This window comes from Harpia harpyja, chromosome Z, assembly GCF_026419915.1.
Source record: "Harpia harpyja isolate bHarHar1 chromosome Z, bHarHar1 primary haplotype, whole genome shotgun sequence".
Classification (NCBI taxonomy): domain Eukaryota; kingdom Metazoa; phylum Chordata; class Aves; order Accipitriformes; family Accipitridae; genus Harpia; species Harpia harpyja.
The window spans coordinates 2,515,259-2,531,011 of NC_068969.1; the positions used below are offsets into that span (position 1 = coordinate 2,515,259).

A 15,753-nucleotide genomic window follows, 5' to 3' on the forward strand; every position below is an offset into this window, starting at 1 on the left:
GTTACTAACAAAGAATCACTAAATTTCACTTTAAAGTACCATAGCAGGAAATGTTAGAAATTACAGTGGTAACTCCGATGCAATATCTTATGACACTTCTCTTCAAAAAAGTTCACACCTGTACCACTTCCTGAGTGAATAGGAGGCATGAAATTCAAAGACTTAGAAGTCCATCAGTGTAGCATCTTAATTTGTAAGACATTAAATAATAATATAATGAACAATCTCTGCTTTTTGAGGTGTCACAGTAATAAGAAGATAAAGATGACAAGTCTTTTGCTGGAATTCAGTATTGAGTAAAGCAGGTGGAATGGAAGGTTTGCCTGAGTCGCATACCAGCGCCTTAGCACAAGTATTTTCACCAGAAATTTAAGTTGAAATGTAAACTGGAGTGGGACTCACTGAGGGAAGAACATGCTTTTCTACTCATTTTGCAAAGTGTGAGGAGTTTGCTATACTACTAAGACCAGTAGTATTTCAAAATTCTAACTGCGGTGTAAGTGCTCAGCGCACATAAACATTGGAACATGTCACTAAGGAAGCAGCTTGCCTTCAGGCTCTAGAGCTAGACCTATGCTGTGGGGTTGCAGTACTAATTAGTTAATACACAATCTAATTCCAATGTACCTAGCTCAGCACTGCAATGAAGTTGTGGGAGCATCTTGCAAGTGGATGCTGTGAGGTCCTTCACATTTGGCAAGAGCTCCAGGTAAACATCCTCAACAGTAACTCACTATACTCCTTCCAATCCTTCCTTAAAAATTTATTTTTCATGATACGTCACCAAAATATTTGCCTAGCTTACTGGTACACTACAAGTGTCTACTACACTAACATTTCTCTTTTGTGTTTTATAGTAATACTCTTATATACTAATCATCTTTGTCCAACATCTGTGGCAACAACTGCCTATTTTTTGTTTTGTGCTGATACAGCTCCAAATCTAGCGGCACCCTAGTCCACTACTGGGACTCAGTCATACATTCATACAAAGAATCACATTAAAAATAGCTCAAGCAGACTCATCAGGCAACATTCACACCCCTGCAACGCAGACATAGCCTAAATGGTCTTAGATGGATATAGACTAAAAACCTGTATTCCTTTCAGTTAAAAAACAGTAGCAGCCTGATGAGCAGCCAAACAGTATTTTTTCTGCATACGCATTTTAAGTTAATGTTTCCATGAGGGATGAAGTTTAAGTATATACACAGTTCCCTCATGAACCTTTTGAAGTGTTCACACCTGTTCTGGGGAAAAAAGAAGAAACAAACTGAACGTTTTCTGTTCTTCATCAACATCCACATCTTTATTCCTTGCTTCACTGACAGCCTGACACCGCTTCCAGTAACAGTTAAAGAGCTCTGCAACATGCCTCAGTGTTGAAACAATGCAACTTCAAGTCATCCTGACATTTTACAAAACTACCATCTTTACTTAGAAAGATTTGGCATACTTTGCAAATAGTTGGCGTATTACAGAAAAGTGCTAAAGAAATAGTTATATATCTGTTTATTGTACCAATAAAAAAAGGCAAGCATGTGCTGCCATAATACTTTCCCAGTGAAGAAACAGGAAATACACTGTTTAGAGCAGTGTCCTTAAACTGGATCCAGCAAGATACATTGAAAGGTATTTATAAAACATGAGTGAATGAAGCAACAATCCAGACAGAAGAGAGAGGATTACAGTGGTCTGCAAATAGAGAACACAACAAAAAAACACAACAAAAAAATCTGACTTCATAACAGCAATGTTGTCTTCATGACGTGGGTTTTCAGATTTTGATATCAGGATAATAAGCAGTGAAGAAGCTGGCCATGAAGTCATTTCACTTTATGCCACCATCTGTCTATCAACACTTTTAAGCTAGCTTTCCGCTAGTTCTGCAAGTACTTGGGAAGACTGAAGACCCACAGATTTTTGTTTGTACAGTTTCTAATTAGAAAAAAAAACCAAACAAACAAACAAAAACAAACCAAAACCAAACCCCAACCATAAAAACCTGTCTAGCCCCCAAGGTGATGGTAAGTGGTATTTGTGTGTAAACTGACTTTGTTTTTAAAACACACTTAACTGGCTTATGTTTTCCAAGCTTATGTCACAAGTACACCATGTACTGTGTTGTAACAAATTAACACAAAAATATTTTCCAAGACATCTTTTGAATGAAAATGTTTAAAAGTATTTTACAAAAATAACATAAAATAAATTACTTTTTTTTTTTTTAAATGAACAGCTATAAAATCTATGAACCAAACAACATATAACATTGACACAAGAGGAAGTATATTCCACTAAAGGCCAGTTAATTACCACAGTGGTATGAAGCTTCAAGTAAATTACTAGGCACTTTTTGCCCAAACAGTAGTCACTCGTTCAGTGGAAAAGTCCAACTGACAGAAACACCTGAAACATAATTGCTAAAACTTTCTAAGATTCTAAATTCCTCAAAAAAGTGCAGATAAAAAGGCAAAGACAAAAACGCCAGGTATTATGCCACACAGGGCACCCAACGTTAGCCACTTTCCTTACATGACTGTGTTCAGCTTAGTTAGGAGTTCCAAAAATGGTGTTAACAAGTCAGCCTTCTCCATCTTACGTGGGCATTTCTATTAAGGCTTTACATGTCAGAGTAGAGAGAAGCAATATAGCAGCTCCAGACACACGGGAAAACAGATAAAAAGAAAGGCTGCAGGGTTGTACGTGAGCAAGTAGAAAGTATCAGAACAGACTTGAACTTCACTCTAATTCAAGAGCACTCCTTGCTTGCAGAATACCAAGCAGTAATACATGTTGTGCTCTGTACCAGCCAATTTGTAATGGTGTGAATGACCCCAGTACCACAATCCAATATCCTCAAGATCCCCAATACCTAGAAGCTCGATCTTCCAGCAAACAAAAGAAGGTACTGTCGTGGGAATTTAAGTACCAGTAACATGCACGAGCTACTATGAAAAAATTGCTGTTAAAATACCTAACATAATGAATACAAGGGCAATAAAGGTCAACTAAAGCAAGAAATCACGTATTTCAAAGTACTTAAAAAAGCATTATTGATATTTAATATACTTAAGTATATTAATATACCTAAGTATATATAGGTATATTAATATACTTAATATAAGATTGTATTAATTTAAAATGTAAAACTTTTAGAAAGCAGCAGTTTGTGGCATGATTTTAAAACACTGTTTTTTGGGAAGAAAAGCATAGCACTGAGTAGTCCTTAAGAAATAATGTCATCTCAATTAGGTGCAAAGTTCTCGAGCTGGAAGACCAGGTCTACAGCAGCATCAACATCTGGTACAATATGATCTGGTTCTACTAAACCAGGATCAAATCTAAAATCTCTGTGGCCATGGAACACCGTTTCAGTTATGCTCTCCCTGGTATCCAAGGGAACCTCGGCGTGAGGGTTGTAAACCCCAGTACAAACAAGAACAGACCTACAGTGGGCAGCTGCTGCAGATGCTAATTCATTCTCCCAGCTGTTGTCTCTTTCATCATCCTGAGAGAGAGTGGCAGATCCTCTGCCACCAGCAACTTTGGCTTGAATCCGTGATTTTGAACCTTTTCTGGAGTTCTCTTCAAGATAGCGATTGTAAAGATTAGCACCATACACATCAGTCATGAGATTATCTCTGGAAATGTAAGAAGAAACTTTAGTCAGCAGTGCAATTTTAGTTGTCAAACTTTAACGTATGAAAGACATTTTTACAGTTTTGCCTTAACAGTTTATTTTATACTTGACATAACTTTTATGTGGAAGTATGCAGATAGGAAGAAATCCAATCCCATAGCTATTTTATTACACCATTTTCATTATGCATTAACTATGATAAAAGTGAGTAACTCTCCATATTGAAATTGCCGATTGGAGCAGAGGCAGGGGAAATCAAGGGTAGGTATTAGCAGTCCATGAATGAGCTTATTGTATTTCCAAACATCTTGGAGATTCTGGAACAGTCTTTAATACAATACAGCTTTATCTCTTTCTGTGAAAAGGATTCTATGATGTGACAGCACATGCAGTAGCATATGACCAAGCTTAACCACCTCACAAATAAATTCTAGCTCTACATTCTCTAATAACTGTCATTTACTCAAAGCTTGTTGGTGTTATACCAGTAAACCTAATAAAACAAACACCCATGCAAATCCTTTTTGTTAGATTTACACAGCCTATTACGGAAATAAAAAAAAAAGTAATTAAAAAAAATTGGGAGAAATCTTAGTTGCATATAAACCACTTTTTGTGCTTCTAAAGAAATTACACATAGAAGGAGCAAAGTTCTATTAATTTTCAAGATTAGAAACAGTGAGGCTCAAAAACATTATAAAAAGTACGCCATACCACCAAGACTGTTAGGTGGTCCCAATAACGGTGTTATTTGAGAAAAACTAGTAAGAGTTGTGTATTTTTCTTGTTTTTCTTTGCTGGTACTTATGTTGCAAGTAGTTTCCTCCTGTACTCGTTAGACTTCTGATATCTTACCCGACTGCATAAAGAGTTTGAATAGGTTGCTTCCACTGCCTTTCTGCTGCCTGAGCCCTGATGAGGTATTCTGCGTACTGGTAGGTCAGTTTACTAGGTTTGCCCATTAAGACCTCATATTTCAGATCTTTGCCAGTGATCTTCTTGTAAATGTTTTCCAAACAAACCATGAATGTTCCATGCCCAAACCTACACAGATACAGAGACAAATCAAATTATATTAAATACACATAAAAAAAGCAAAGCTTTTTTATTTCATGATCTTTTAGGAAAAAATCATATCCTGTAACTATCAAATTTCCCTCAGTTTGCACGCAACATTTCCACAGCTGTTTCACTGAAAATTAAGTGCTGATTAGCTGAACAATAAATGCCACAATAAAAACATGTAATTGGGACAGCACAACAGACTTACGTATTTTTAAAACGCAGCACCGGTTTGTGGTAGCGTTACTTGCATTAAAGTAGATACCCTAGTTACAAAAGCGATGCTTCTTGAAATAATGCCTAACCTGTAATCTACTCTCTGCAGTGACTTAACAGAATCAGCTAAATTAAAAAAGAGGCAAAATGGAAAAGGAAAGTTAGTCAGACAGGAAGAAAATTGCTCCCTCCTTAAACACAAGAGTATACCAAACCCTGCTTGTAATATGGAAACAAAAACCTTTATGGGTTTCTCTAAAAAAATAGATGCAAAGGAGGATCAAAGAATAAGCTATAATTTTACGGCATGCTTTTGATAACTCAGTTATTTTGATCAAGGTGCAAACAGTGATGATGGATCATCAACTAAGCCTGTAAATCAGTAATTTAGAAGACGTAATCTCATGATGAAAGAAAGCAGTTTTACTTCATTACTGAAGTCAGGATGTGGGATTAGGGATGAACTAATACATACCACTTGAGAAATATCGAATTACCAAAACTGCCCGAACAAGAATAAAAAGTTGCTATACAAGAATTCTATATACAATAAATTACACATACTACTTAACAAGAGCTGCTAGGCAACTTCTAATGCACCTAGATTAGTATATCTGCTCAAACCAGGCACCTATAGCCTAAAAAACCCAAAATACCAGTATAATGAGCACCAGAAACCAGTAGAGATAATACGAGGTGTACTAACAAAGACACTAAGACTCTAATGGCCTAGAAATCAAGAGTCTTTTAAGAAAAAAAGCTACAAAGAAGGAAGCAGCTGTAGCACTTTCAAATGTGGTACAGAATTAGCTTTCTGAATTCTGAATTAACCCTTCATTCCCTCTCTCCACCCTGCTTGTTACTTTGTATTATGAACTAATACCAATAAATAAGCATAAAATTATTTCCAGTAATTATTAGCAACAGCTTAAAACAACTTAGTCATGGCATTATATTCCAATAGTGAAGGTAATGGCACTGACAGATGCAACCTTGTCATACTGTCAAAGGAAAAAATGAACTTTATACTGGATCTTTCCCAAAGGGCACAGCTGAAACTACATATCTTATTCACTGTAGATACATTGGTTGCCTTACTGCAGCCTGAAACTATCACACATAGGTCTTTTGCCAACGTGCTAATTAGAGGTGGTCTTTGCATCCAAGTAAGGGTATCTGACAAGACCTTCAACCCAAGATCAAGGCAGCAATCAAGTCAAAATAACAATTTCTATTTCAGTCTATGTTCTAATTTTAGACCGGTGGGAAGGGAGGGGAAACAAAACTATTAAAGAACTACCTTCTATTGAAAACAAAATCAAACAAAACCACTATCAGAGATCATGCCACCTCGTTCTGTGTGTTCTACTTGTTTTTTCTTACATTCTTTAAAGACCTCACTATAGTGTCCTCAGCTCAAAAACACTCACTGCTTTCAACTAGCAGGGTCAATTCTTTATCCTACCAGAAACTGTAGGGTGGAAAAGAGAAATACCAAAGGAGGACCTAATGAAATGAAACAATGGCCTTGATAATTTTTTCATTCTTTCCTTTGCACTGAGACTCTGAGGCCCTCAGGCAAAAACCTATCTTTCCCCACTCTTCTGGGAGTGTGGAAACAAAAAGGTTTAGGGCTTAAAAGCAGTTTTTATCTCGAGTAACTGATTTCCTGAATGCAGTAACGTAGACAGTAATAAGGCAGCATTTGCTGAAAGTGCATTGCTTTAGAGACCTTGTATTCAAAGCTGAGACCTACTGTGAAGCTATAGCAAGCATTTTGCGTAAAAGTATCGACTCTGAATTTTACTGAAGAAACGAGGAAACCCCAAATATATCGTGATACACATACATGTTATAATTGCACTTACCTTGGAGACTGTGCTTCAGCTACCCACATCAGATCCATATTACAAGCAAGTACAGGAATGTGAGGGTAATTTTCACGGTGATATGGATTTCCAGGATAGCCACTTGTCAGCAAAACATCTATTATCAACTGAAGGTTGGTTTCCCATCTGACAGGCTCCCCAAACAAAACAACAGCTACGAGAACAAGAATTACAAAATAGATTTATAGAATTAGTTAACAGGGCACCAAATCTCTGACACTAAAACCTCGTCTGAAGAGACTGAACAAGTAATTTGATTTAACCATGAACTGACGAAATAGTCACATTAACTTTAACTTAGGGTTTTAATATATTACATACCCTTTCATTCACAGAAAATCTCAGAGGTAACAAGACCCCACTGCAAAATCTACAGGTTTAAGAATTTGGGCCTTTTTTTAATTGGCTAAGTTTCTCCATAGCACCACAAAATATTAACTTCTAAATTGTATTTCTACGTCTTCCATACCTTTGTGAATTCTATGTTTACATACAGTATTTAAATAATCCATCAGAGATGTTATTTTGTTCATCTTAAAACAAAATTTGAACATTGTTTTTAGACATTTTTCTGGTCTCCAGCAATAATCTGACATGGATTATTTTAAATCCTAAAGTCCAGTTTCTACTTTCTTGTACTTCAGATGAGATGAGAGTGAATACAGTGTGCTGAAACAAGATGCTTCTCATACTACAACTCTGAAGTGACCATCCTGACTACTGTAAAAACAAGACCGATTATTTCTGAACACGTCAATTCACTCCTCATTTTTGAAAGGAAGGCAACAATAGCCTATTAAAGGAAGATAAAAAGGAAAGCAGACCGCCCCTACCTTCTGAAACTTCAAAAACACATGGCTGAAAACTGTGCACATTAAAAAAAACAACCAGCTTTATCACACGTGATACATTCCAAATTAATGGCAGATGCCATTAACAAAGAAATTTTAGAATTGTCTCGGCCAACTTTCTGAAGTGCCCAGCAATCTAAAAATAAATTCTAATTATAGAGGACAATAAAGATATTTCATCTATAAATGGATAGTTGCAAGTTAAATAAAGATAACTGACCCTCAATCTTGGGAAGCTCCACAGCAGAGGGGTACTGCAATAAGAAAAAAAATGAACGTTTTCTACAAGATTAGACATCTACTACTATTTTTTAACAGGATAAATTCAAGTATAGCTCCCACGGTTGTCTTCTGCAACACTGACAGGAAATGCACTCTCTATTTTGGTATATACCTGACGTCAGTTTACTTAGAAACTTGAATTTCAATTCTGAAGTGAAATCTCGTGGCAAATGGATAGCAGACAAGTTAGTGTGTTCTACATTCGCTAGCCTCCTACATCTATTTAACTTCCTCTGGCAAGCTTCAGTTGTTTAATTTACTTGTGTATGAAAGTACGGATGTTTATTTTTCTACCGGAGTAAGAGGCCTCTAGTATTAACATGATATTTGAAAAAGAGTTTTTGAAATGTATTTCTTTAACACTGCTAAGAAAGAAAACCACATTGTATAACACATAATATATTTCCTAAGCAAATAAGAGTTTCTACTTCATGATTTACTCCCTATGGTGACAAATACGTTAACGGTTTCTTGAACTTCTACATCTGCATGGTTGAGAAGCAAGGCAAAAGGTGATATAACTGAGGTATGGATTCTATGAACCACAAAGAATTTCTTGACTTCACATGGGAAAAATCCACTCTATATACTGACCCTGAATATGTACAATACACGCATGTGTTTATTGTGTATGTATCCACTTCTTTTTGAAATTCTGCACAATTCAGTTGAAATCATACTGTATGTACTGTTAATATTTAAATATATTTAAGTAATGGTATAAACAAGAAAGGGAGTCCTTTGGAGAAAAATTAGTTATCTGCAAAGCATTAATTTACAATCAAAGCAACCTCACGGCCTAGAAACAATACCAAGACAATCCTATACTGAAGGAAAAAGCTTATTTTGTCTTCCACACATCTGAGGAAGCTAATAAGCTTTCCAAGACAGATTTTGAATTAGGTATCTGTACTAAATTGTAACTTTTCCCACAACAGTAAGTTACAAAATCAAAGACTATGTTAAACAATTACCACTGATAGAAAAAAAAAAAAGTCTATACAGTTTTTCTTGAAAATCCTGTAATAAAACAAATGAGGCAGCAGAAAAACAAAGTCAAAGTACATTGTAAGAACAACAGCATTAGCTCGGTAGTTCAAATATTGACCCCTATTATAGAATGTCATCTAATGAGCAAAGAATTTTAAAACAAAAATATACACTTACCAGAACGTTAGGCCTTCTGTCATGGTCAACTACATCTAGCAAAGGGTGTTTCTCCCGCAATGTTTCAATGGTAATAGGCTGACAGAAACCAAGGCTGGGAAAATACCAGTTAAGGATACAGAATTGCTTCTATTAAAAGATTTTAAAAATTGGCAATTCCATTTTAACAATTCTAACATATGCAGTTTATCTGGTAAAGCAAATTATTTAGGAATGAAAGCAATATATCAAAGACTGACTTTTACTTCTGTGAGATAAAAAGACGATCATCCCATTACTTATAAATGGGAGACCTGTGTGTCTGAAATCTTAAGACAAAAATTATACATAAATCTTTCTCAAAATATGATATAAAAAGCAAGAAGCAACCCTAGACCTGCAATACTCTGAGATCATCTCTACAGAAGCACAAAAAGAAGTTCATCTGGCAGCAAGACAACATCTTGTGTAATTATTATAGGAAAGAAATATGAGCTAGTTGAGGAAAAAATACAGTCTCCACAAACTGTGCTTTCCTTAGGCCATTATAACTGCAAATGTATTGCTAGATAAACAAACACCATAAAGCTCAGTCTTTTACAAAATGGTGAACTGACCAATCAGGTTTAATTATGCTCTACAGGTAGTTAAGATAAATACTGAAACACATCAAAAAAGGAAAGGACCAAAAGGGGAAAAAATAACCTCCCGATTTGCATGGTAGCGCTCTTAAATGCTGATATATCCCAATAATTTAAACTTGGTTAACAAGAGGTAATCAAACTAAAACTGCTCATTTATGTAAAAAGCAGTTGTTGCTACTCTCAATACTGGCAAATTCTTACCATGCAAATGAAAATAAGAGCTATTTAAATATATCACTTATACAAACTAAGCCACCTGATTTTATATGGAATTCGCACCACAGGCCATTTGTAAAGTCATTTTAAGACTAGATTATCCCATACAAAAATGCTAACAGAAATGTTTTTTATATTTTGTATTCAGCCTTGTAACATACTTTTCTCTTACCCATGCCGAACAAATTTTGACAGTTAACTGGAATGTTCCTTCAGTGACATTTTCTCATCTTTGTATTTGAAATAAAGCTTATACTTCAAAGTTGCATATACATTTTTTACAACTTATAACTTACACCAACTTTAATTAAAGTCCCAATAAAGGAAGAAGTGCAGAACGAAAATTATGCAAAAGTTAAGGTCATTAAATTACAGTTTGAAGCTTTGATACCACCATTATATCAACATAACTCAAGGGTTTTTTGGCAGTTAGTATAGAAGCAGCAAAATATCTTCAAGTATAGTTCTACTCTAGATGTTGGCTACAAAAAGAACGTGACCTGACCTGGCCGCACACTTACAAGCAAACCTTGAGCCACTGAGCTAAAAGTCAGATGTGATAAATAATAGATAGAATGCCAGGCTCTCATCCTCAAGGGAGCACAAACCCTCTGTGCTAGTGTGTCATTTGCAAATGAGTCAAAACCATAATTCTTTCTCTTTTTTCCTTCCTCATTAAAAACACATAGAACAAAGTGAAGCAAATATCAGCATACCAACCGTTTTCAAAACATAAATTTGACATCATAGTAAGAACTACCATTGCTTATTACTTGGATTAGTGTTGAAATGTTTGATTCACAGGATCCCCTGAACTTGACTAAGGAAAATACTTAAACAGAAAGGTTTGTGGTTTGTTTTTTTGGTTGTTTTTGTTTTTTTTTTTTTTAAAGATACTCTCGAGCAATATCAAGAAGTGGTCCTTGTCCAGATACAAGAACACATTTTTCATGATAACGTTTGAACATCCGCAGAGGACTGTGTGACATCATCACTTGTTCTTGTGAAATCTGTTTGGGATTTAAAAACAAAAGGAGTCTGTTGTTTTTCAGGTAAGTTTATATGTAGATTTAGTTAACAGGTGTGACAAATTCTGTGAATTACAACTTAATCATACATATCTACCTAAAACCCTACCATATCATTTTCTCCTAAGTTTCACAGATGACATATTGATAATATGCCAGAAAAAAAATACATTACTGACAAATCGTCATAGACACCCCTTTCAGCTTCCAGAATTACTCTCTTCAACATGAACACCAGGTTTTCTCCCCTAGTTTTACAGAATCACCAAATGCATTTAGAAAACAAACAGGAAAGAAGAATCAGAAGTGCCCTAGTTCCAATTGTGGTCCCTTTGCTAGACTGCAGCAACTGATTTAACCGTATCAGAAGACTTCGTTCTTTTAGTTTACATATCCCCATTCCTTCAATAGGTATAAAACCAGTAAAATTATTTGCCTGGAAGGATGCTATTATGAATTGTTTCTTACCACCTTTACAGATCTAAAAAACTCAAAAATAATCGAGATGTCACTTTACCCATGACACACAGGATGTTATTGATACGGATACGCCCACATCTGCTGGCCCTTACGGAAACAAAGGGCACTGCAGAACTGACTTTATGGCTTTCTCTCAGTAAGGCCCAAACACAGTCTTCAACAACGGAGAAGTCCTACTGCCTGCTGCGCCCACAAATCAGGGGGGGATAAAGTTTTACCACTCGTATCAAAAATAGGCAGGAAGCTCCCATCCTGCACATTATCACAGAAGACATTCAGCTTGCTAGAGCAGAGTTTCATGTTGCTGGCACGCACATTTTTTTATTCAGAAGGGGAAGGCAAGATTTATTCCCATGATAATAATGTTACAAAGAAATACCATCACCATTAGCTTTACCATTGGAGAAATCAGTACCTTTACCAACGGAAATACCATTAGCTTTGGACAGCATTTTTTACTTTTATAATACCTCCAACAAAGCATTTCAGGGGGCTGAAGGGAAGAACAAAAGTGATTAACTGAGCAGCATTTAATGGAAGGTAATATATTTGACACATTCACTGTAAGTAAATAACTAAATAAACAGGATTTAAGCTACTCACTGGAACTCCCAGTAGATGAGACAACTGATCAGCTTTTTCCTGGCGAAGGCAATTCCCTGCATTGGTGACAAACACTACAGGCACCAAGAATTGTCCCTGAGAATTCACTAGCTTTTGAAAGGCTGTTTTTGCAGCAGGAATTGGAGTCTTTCCTCGTACCAGTACACCATCAATGTCAAAAAGAAAACCAAAGGATGGCGGTATGTTGAGCTGTAAGAAAGAGTTGAAAAGAAAGAGTACATTAGTTATGCCCAGACTTACACACGTTTGATAAAGCTTACAAAACTAAAGCCCAATGAAAACAGACACCTCCACAGAGAAGGAATGGATTTTTAACTACACATTTTAATGCATCATATTCATCTGCTACAACACCTACTGTGCAAAAAGGAGCACTAGAACTCCCTTTTCCTTATGCATACAGCCTCATGAGTTCTACCTCGCTTTATGAGTAGTTCCAGAACATTTCAGAAGATAGGGACAAATTGAATTAAACTGATAAAGAGGTACAAAATACATGCTGCTGTGCCAGCAAGTCACACTTTTCACTGATTTAACCCCACTCTATTTCACAGGTAATTTCAATGCACAGAATACTAACAAAATAAACTACTAACAAAATAAACAAAAGTACATTTTTCAGCAGCGGGTAGGTCTTGAATGCAAGTATTGTACTCGGCTCCTCCCTTACAAGATGTTTAGATACTAAAACTGTCCCTGCTGTCACTTGTACTTTCCTGTTCCAGAACAGGTTCGACTCGAGCCAGGTATCTGTTGCACTCCGTACACATTGCTTCAGTTGATTCTTCAGTTTTATATATGGCAGACTAATGCCTACTGGTAAAGTTAGCACCTCCTTAAACAACGATGCTGTTTTGAGTTACTAAAATTTATCCCATTGCCTGCCTTTGAAGAAGCGAAGAGCTAGACCTGGTAAACCCAGAAAAGGAGAGGGAGGCTAACAAAGATAAGCTGGGTGATAAGCCTAAGGAGCAGAGACAGAGAGAGGACTGTCGAGCAATGAAACAGTGACTGAATCAGGTTGGAAAAGGATAGACTAAAGAGGATCTATAATCTAAGCTTCATTTCTCTCCCAAGCTTCAAATGGAATCCAGGACTCTCAGGATTTATGATCCCCTCTTTCATCGTTTGATGAAAAAGGAGCGAGAGATTAAGCGCTGAGACCGAGCGTGATGGGGAGAACAGGCGCAGAAACGACTCCAGCCAACAGAGGTGGGACAGCCTTTGCTATTCAAGCTGTCTCAGGGCACATCCTGACAGCAATCCAGCCCGCTGTTCTTCCCGTGCAGGGAGAAGGGCATTTTGCCTATTTAAGCAGCACTTTGTTCCTCATCAATTATTCATCTGCTACATTTTTCCTGCAGCTGGGTACAGCACAGAGATAGGCACTGCCACAACCACCACCACCTGAAAGGTGATGTAGCTGTGGACACACGCCTTGACACACCGGCTCTCACTGCTGCCTCTTCTAAAACCATGGCACACCAATGACATTTGAAAACCCATGAGTTTGAGTACATTCCCCTACAGAGCCCAATTTAATAAAGTCAACACTTTAAATGTATTGCACTATCGTTGATTTAAATTAGGCAGTTGGGTTTTGTTCAGTTTTACATGCCGGAACTCCCCCTGAAGCCCTCTCCTTCCTCCCCGATATAATTATCAGCCCTCTGAAACCAAAAAACCCTGCAACCACTGTCTCCAAGTAGTCTGCAACGCTTTGAGGAATGCTATGTTAGAAATAACCCGCCTGCTGCAGAAATGATGTTGCAGGCTTGCTGTTGGACATACAGTAGTTAGTCTTCTCAGGCTTTGTAAGCTGGTATGTGAAATTACTGAAACTATATTGCAATAGTTTTGTAATAAATGCAGTTCTTTGCGTTAATTTTGCCATCTGTAAACAACGTAGATTACAAACGTGAATTTTACAGCGAACGACACCGTAGCAAAATTAAAAAAAAAAAAAAAAGTCTTTTGCTAAGCATACAGAGAAAAAAAGAACTAAGCAAGGAATTCAGCCTATATCCAAAAGGGAAATAATGAAAGTAACAGCTATTTTTTTCTTCCTTTTGACCACAAAGGAACACTCTCTCCGCGACAAGAGAGATCTGCAGCGCTGCAACAACAAAGGAGCCGGGACGAAGCCCGGGGCTCCCTCCGAGCCCGACCGTAACGACTCCCGTTGCTCCTCTTCGGTAACAGCGGAAGGCAAAAGCCTTGGAAGAGCGGGGCTCGCAGGCACCGGCGAGGGAACCCCGGTAACGACCTCCCAACTCCCGGCTGGGACGGGAGGGAGACGATCCCCCCGCCCCGGGCAGGGAAAGCCCCCCAGGAGCGGGAACAGCCGCTCCCCGCGGGCAGCCCGCGCCCCCGCCGCCCCTCAGCCGCACCCTGGGGCGCCGGGAGGCCGCGCCCCGCCCAGGCCGGGTCCGGCAGCCGCCGCCCGAAGCCGTTTCGGTTTCGCTCCGGTCCGCCCCCGGGACACAACCGCCGCCCCGGGCCCCTCGCTCACCTCGCTGCTGCCGCCGCCGCCGCCGCTCCCCTCAGCCGCCGGCGCGCCGCAGAGCCCACTGAGCGCCAGGAGCCGGGGCGGCCGCCCCGCGGCACCGGCCCTGAGGAGAGCGCGGAGCGGCGGCAGCGCGCGCCGCATAACGGCCGCGGGGCGGGAACGGCGAGCGGCGGCGGCGCCGCCGAGCGACCGGCCTGCCCCGCCTCCACACCGCGGCCACGCCCACCCCCAACGCCCCGCCCCGCCGGCTCAGGCTCCGCCCGCGGCCTTTCTGCCGGCAAGGCAGGCCCCGCCCCCGCGCTGCGGCCTCAGCTCGTCCGGCGGCGGGCCGTGAGGAGACGGCCCCGCCCGCGCCGGCGGCAGAGCGGGCGGGCCGGCAGCTCGGAACCCGCGGCGGCTTTTCCTCGCTTCACGCCGCCATCTTGTCCCCGGGCAGCCGGCAAGCGTTTGCCGAGCAGGAGAGGGCCGGGGCTGGCAGCAAGGCCGCGGGCTCTGCTGTCTGACCCGCCTCAAACTCAGCAGGAGGCGGTACTGCTTCAGCGGCAACATTTCTACCTGGGAAATAACCAAGTTTTTCTTTAGTAAAAACCCGACGTTCCTTCTGGTTCTTCAGGAGTCGACGCTGTTCGGGGAAAAAAGCATATCACGTCTGTACGCAAACACTGCGGTATCTTAGATCTGTATTGCAAAGGCATTTCCCAGCAACTAGACTTGAAAGCGAGAAAACAAGCATGAAATATCATTAGTTAATGGATACTCTGCAAAGCTACCACTGCTGATCTTGCTCATCGGCTAATACAGATTAAGTAAATCTACTTATCTCCTAGTACTCCCAACAAATGTTCCTCACCACCCTCTCTCAGACTCCAGGGCGAAACCGATCTTCCAGTGATTGCACTGCACTCACCCAGACAAAGAGTAAGGACAGTGTCTTTCAGTCTGCACCGCTTACGAGGGTAGCATTAAATGAAACAGAATCGGATGCGTTTCTAAAACACAAAAGCAAGCCAAAATTGATGCAGAGAACAGAACAATTACAGAGGTTATCCCACCAAAGCTCAAGCCAGGATCACGCACAGCACAGAACTCTGAAGCGGACAAGAGAACAAGCTACATGTAAGCATGTATAAAATGACACCTATTTTATAACCTTGACACATGCA

The 15,753-nt window shown here is 39.4% G+C and overlaps 1 protein-coding gene across 1 annotated transcript; it reads right to left on the reverse strand.

The window, feature by feature from the left end:
• Positions 1-1,280: 1,280 nt before the first annotated feature.
• LOC128136445 (haloacid dehalogenase-like hydrolase domain-containing 5) lies at positions 1,281-14,776 on the reverse strand. The gene is made up of 8 exons (XM_052776021.1): positions 14,594-14,776; positions 12,061-12,270; positions 10,847-10,959; positions 9,111-9,204; positions 7,882-7,915; positions 6,790-6,964; positions 4,499-4,687; positions 1,281-3,644 (listed from the first exon to the last, which is right to left on the reverse strand). Exons 1-8 carry the CDS (start codon positions 14,729-14,731, stop codon positions 3,248-3,250), a joined length of 1,350 nt encoding a protein of 449 aa, XP_052631981.1. The 5' UTR covers positions 14,732-14,776; the 3' UTR covers positions 1,281-3,247.
• Between the last annotated feature and the right edge of the window lie 977 nt (positions 14,777-15,753).

What these genes read in the sequence shown, in the direction of transcription:
- LOC128136445 (XM_052776021.1), bottom strand. Translation starts at nt 14,731, where the DNA reads ATGCGGCGCGCGCTGCCGCCGCTCCGCGCTCTCCTCAGGGCCGGTGCC. An exon ending in CTTCTTGATATTGCTCGAGA is followed by an intron (nt 9,205 to 10,846) that starts GTATCTTTAAAA and finishes GTATTTTCCCAG; the next exon opens with CCTTGGTTTCTGTCAGCCTA. An exon ending in ACAGAAGGCCTAACGTTCTG is followed by an intron (nt 7,916 to 9,110) that starts GTAAGTGTATAT and finishes TTCTTATTGCAG; the next exon opens with TACCCCTCTGCTGTGGAGCT.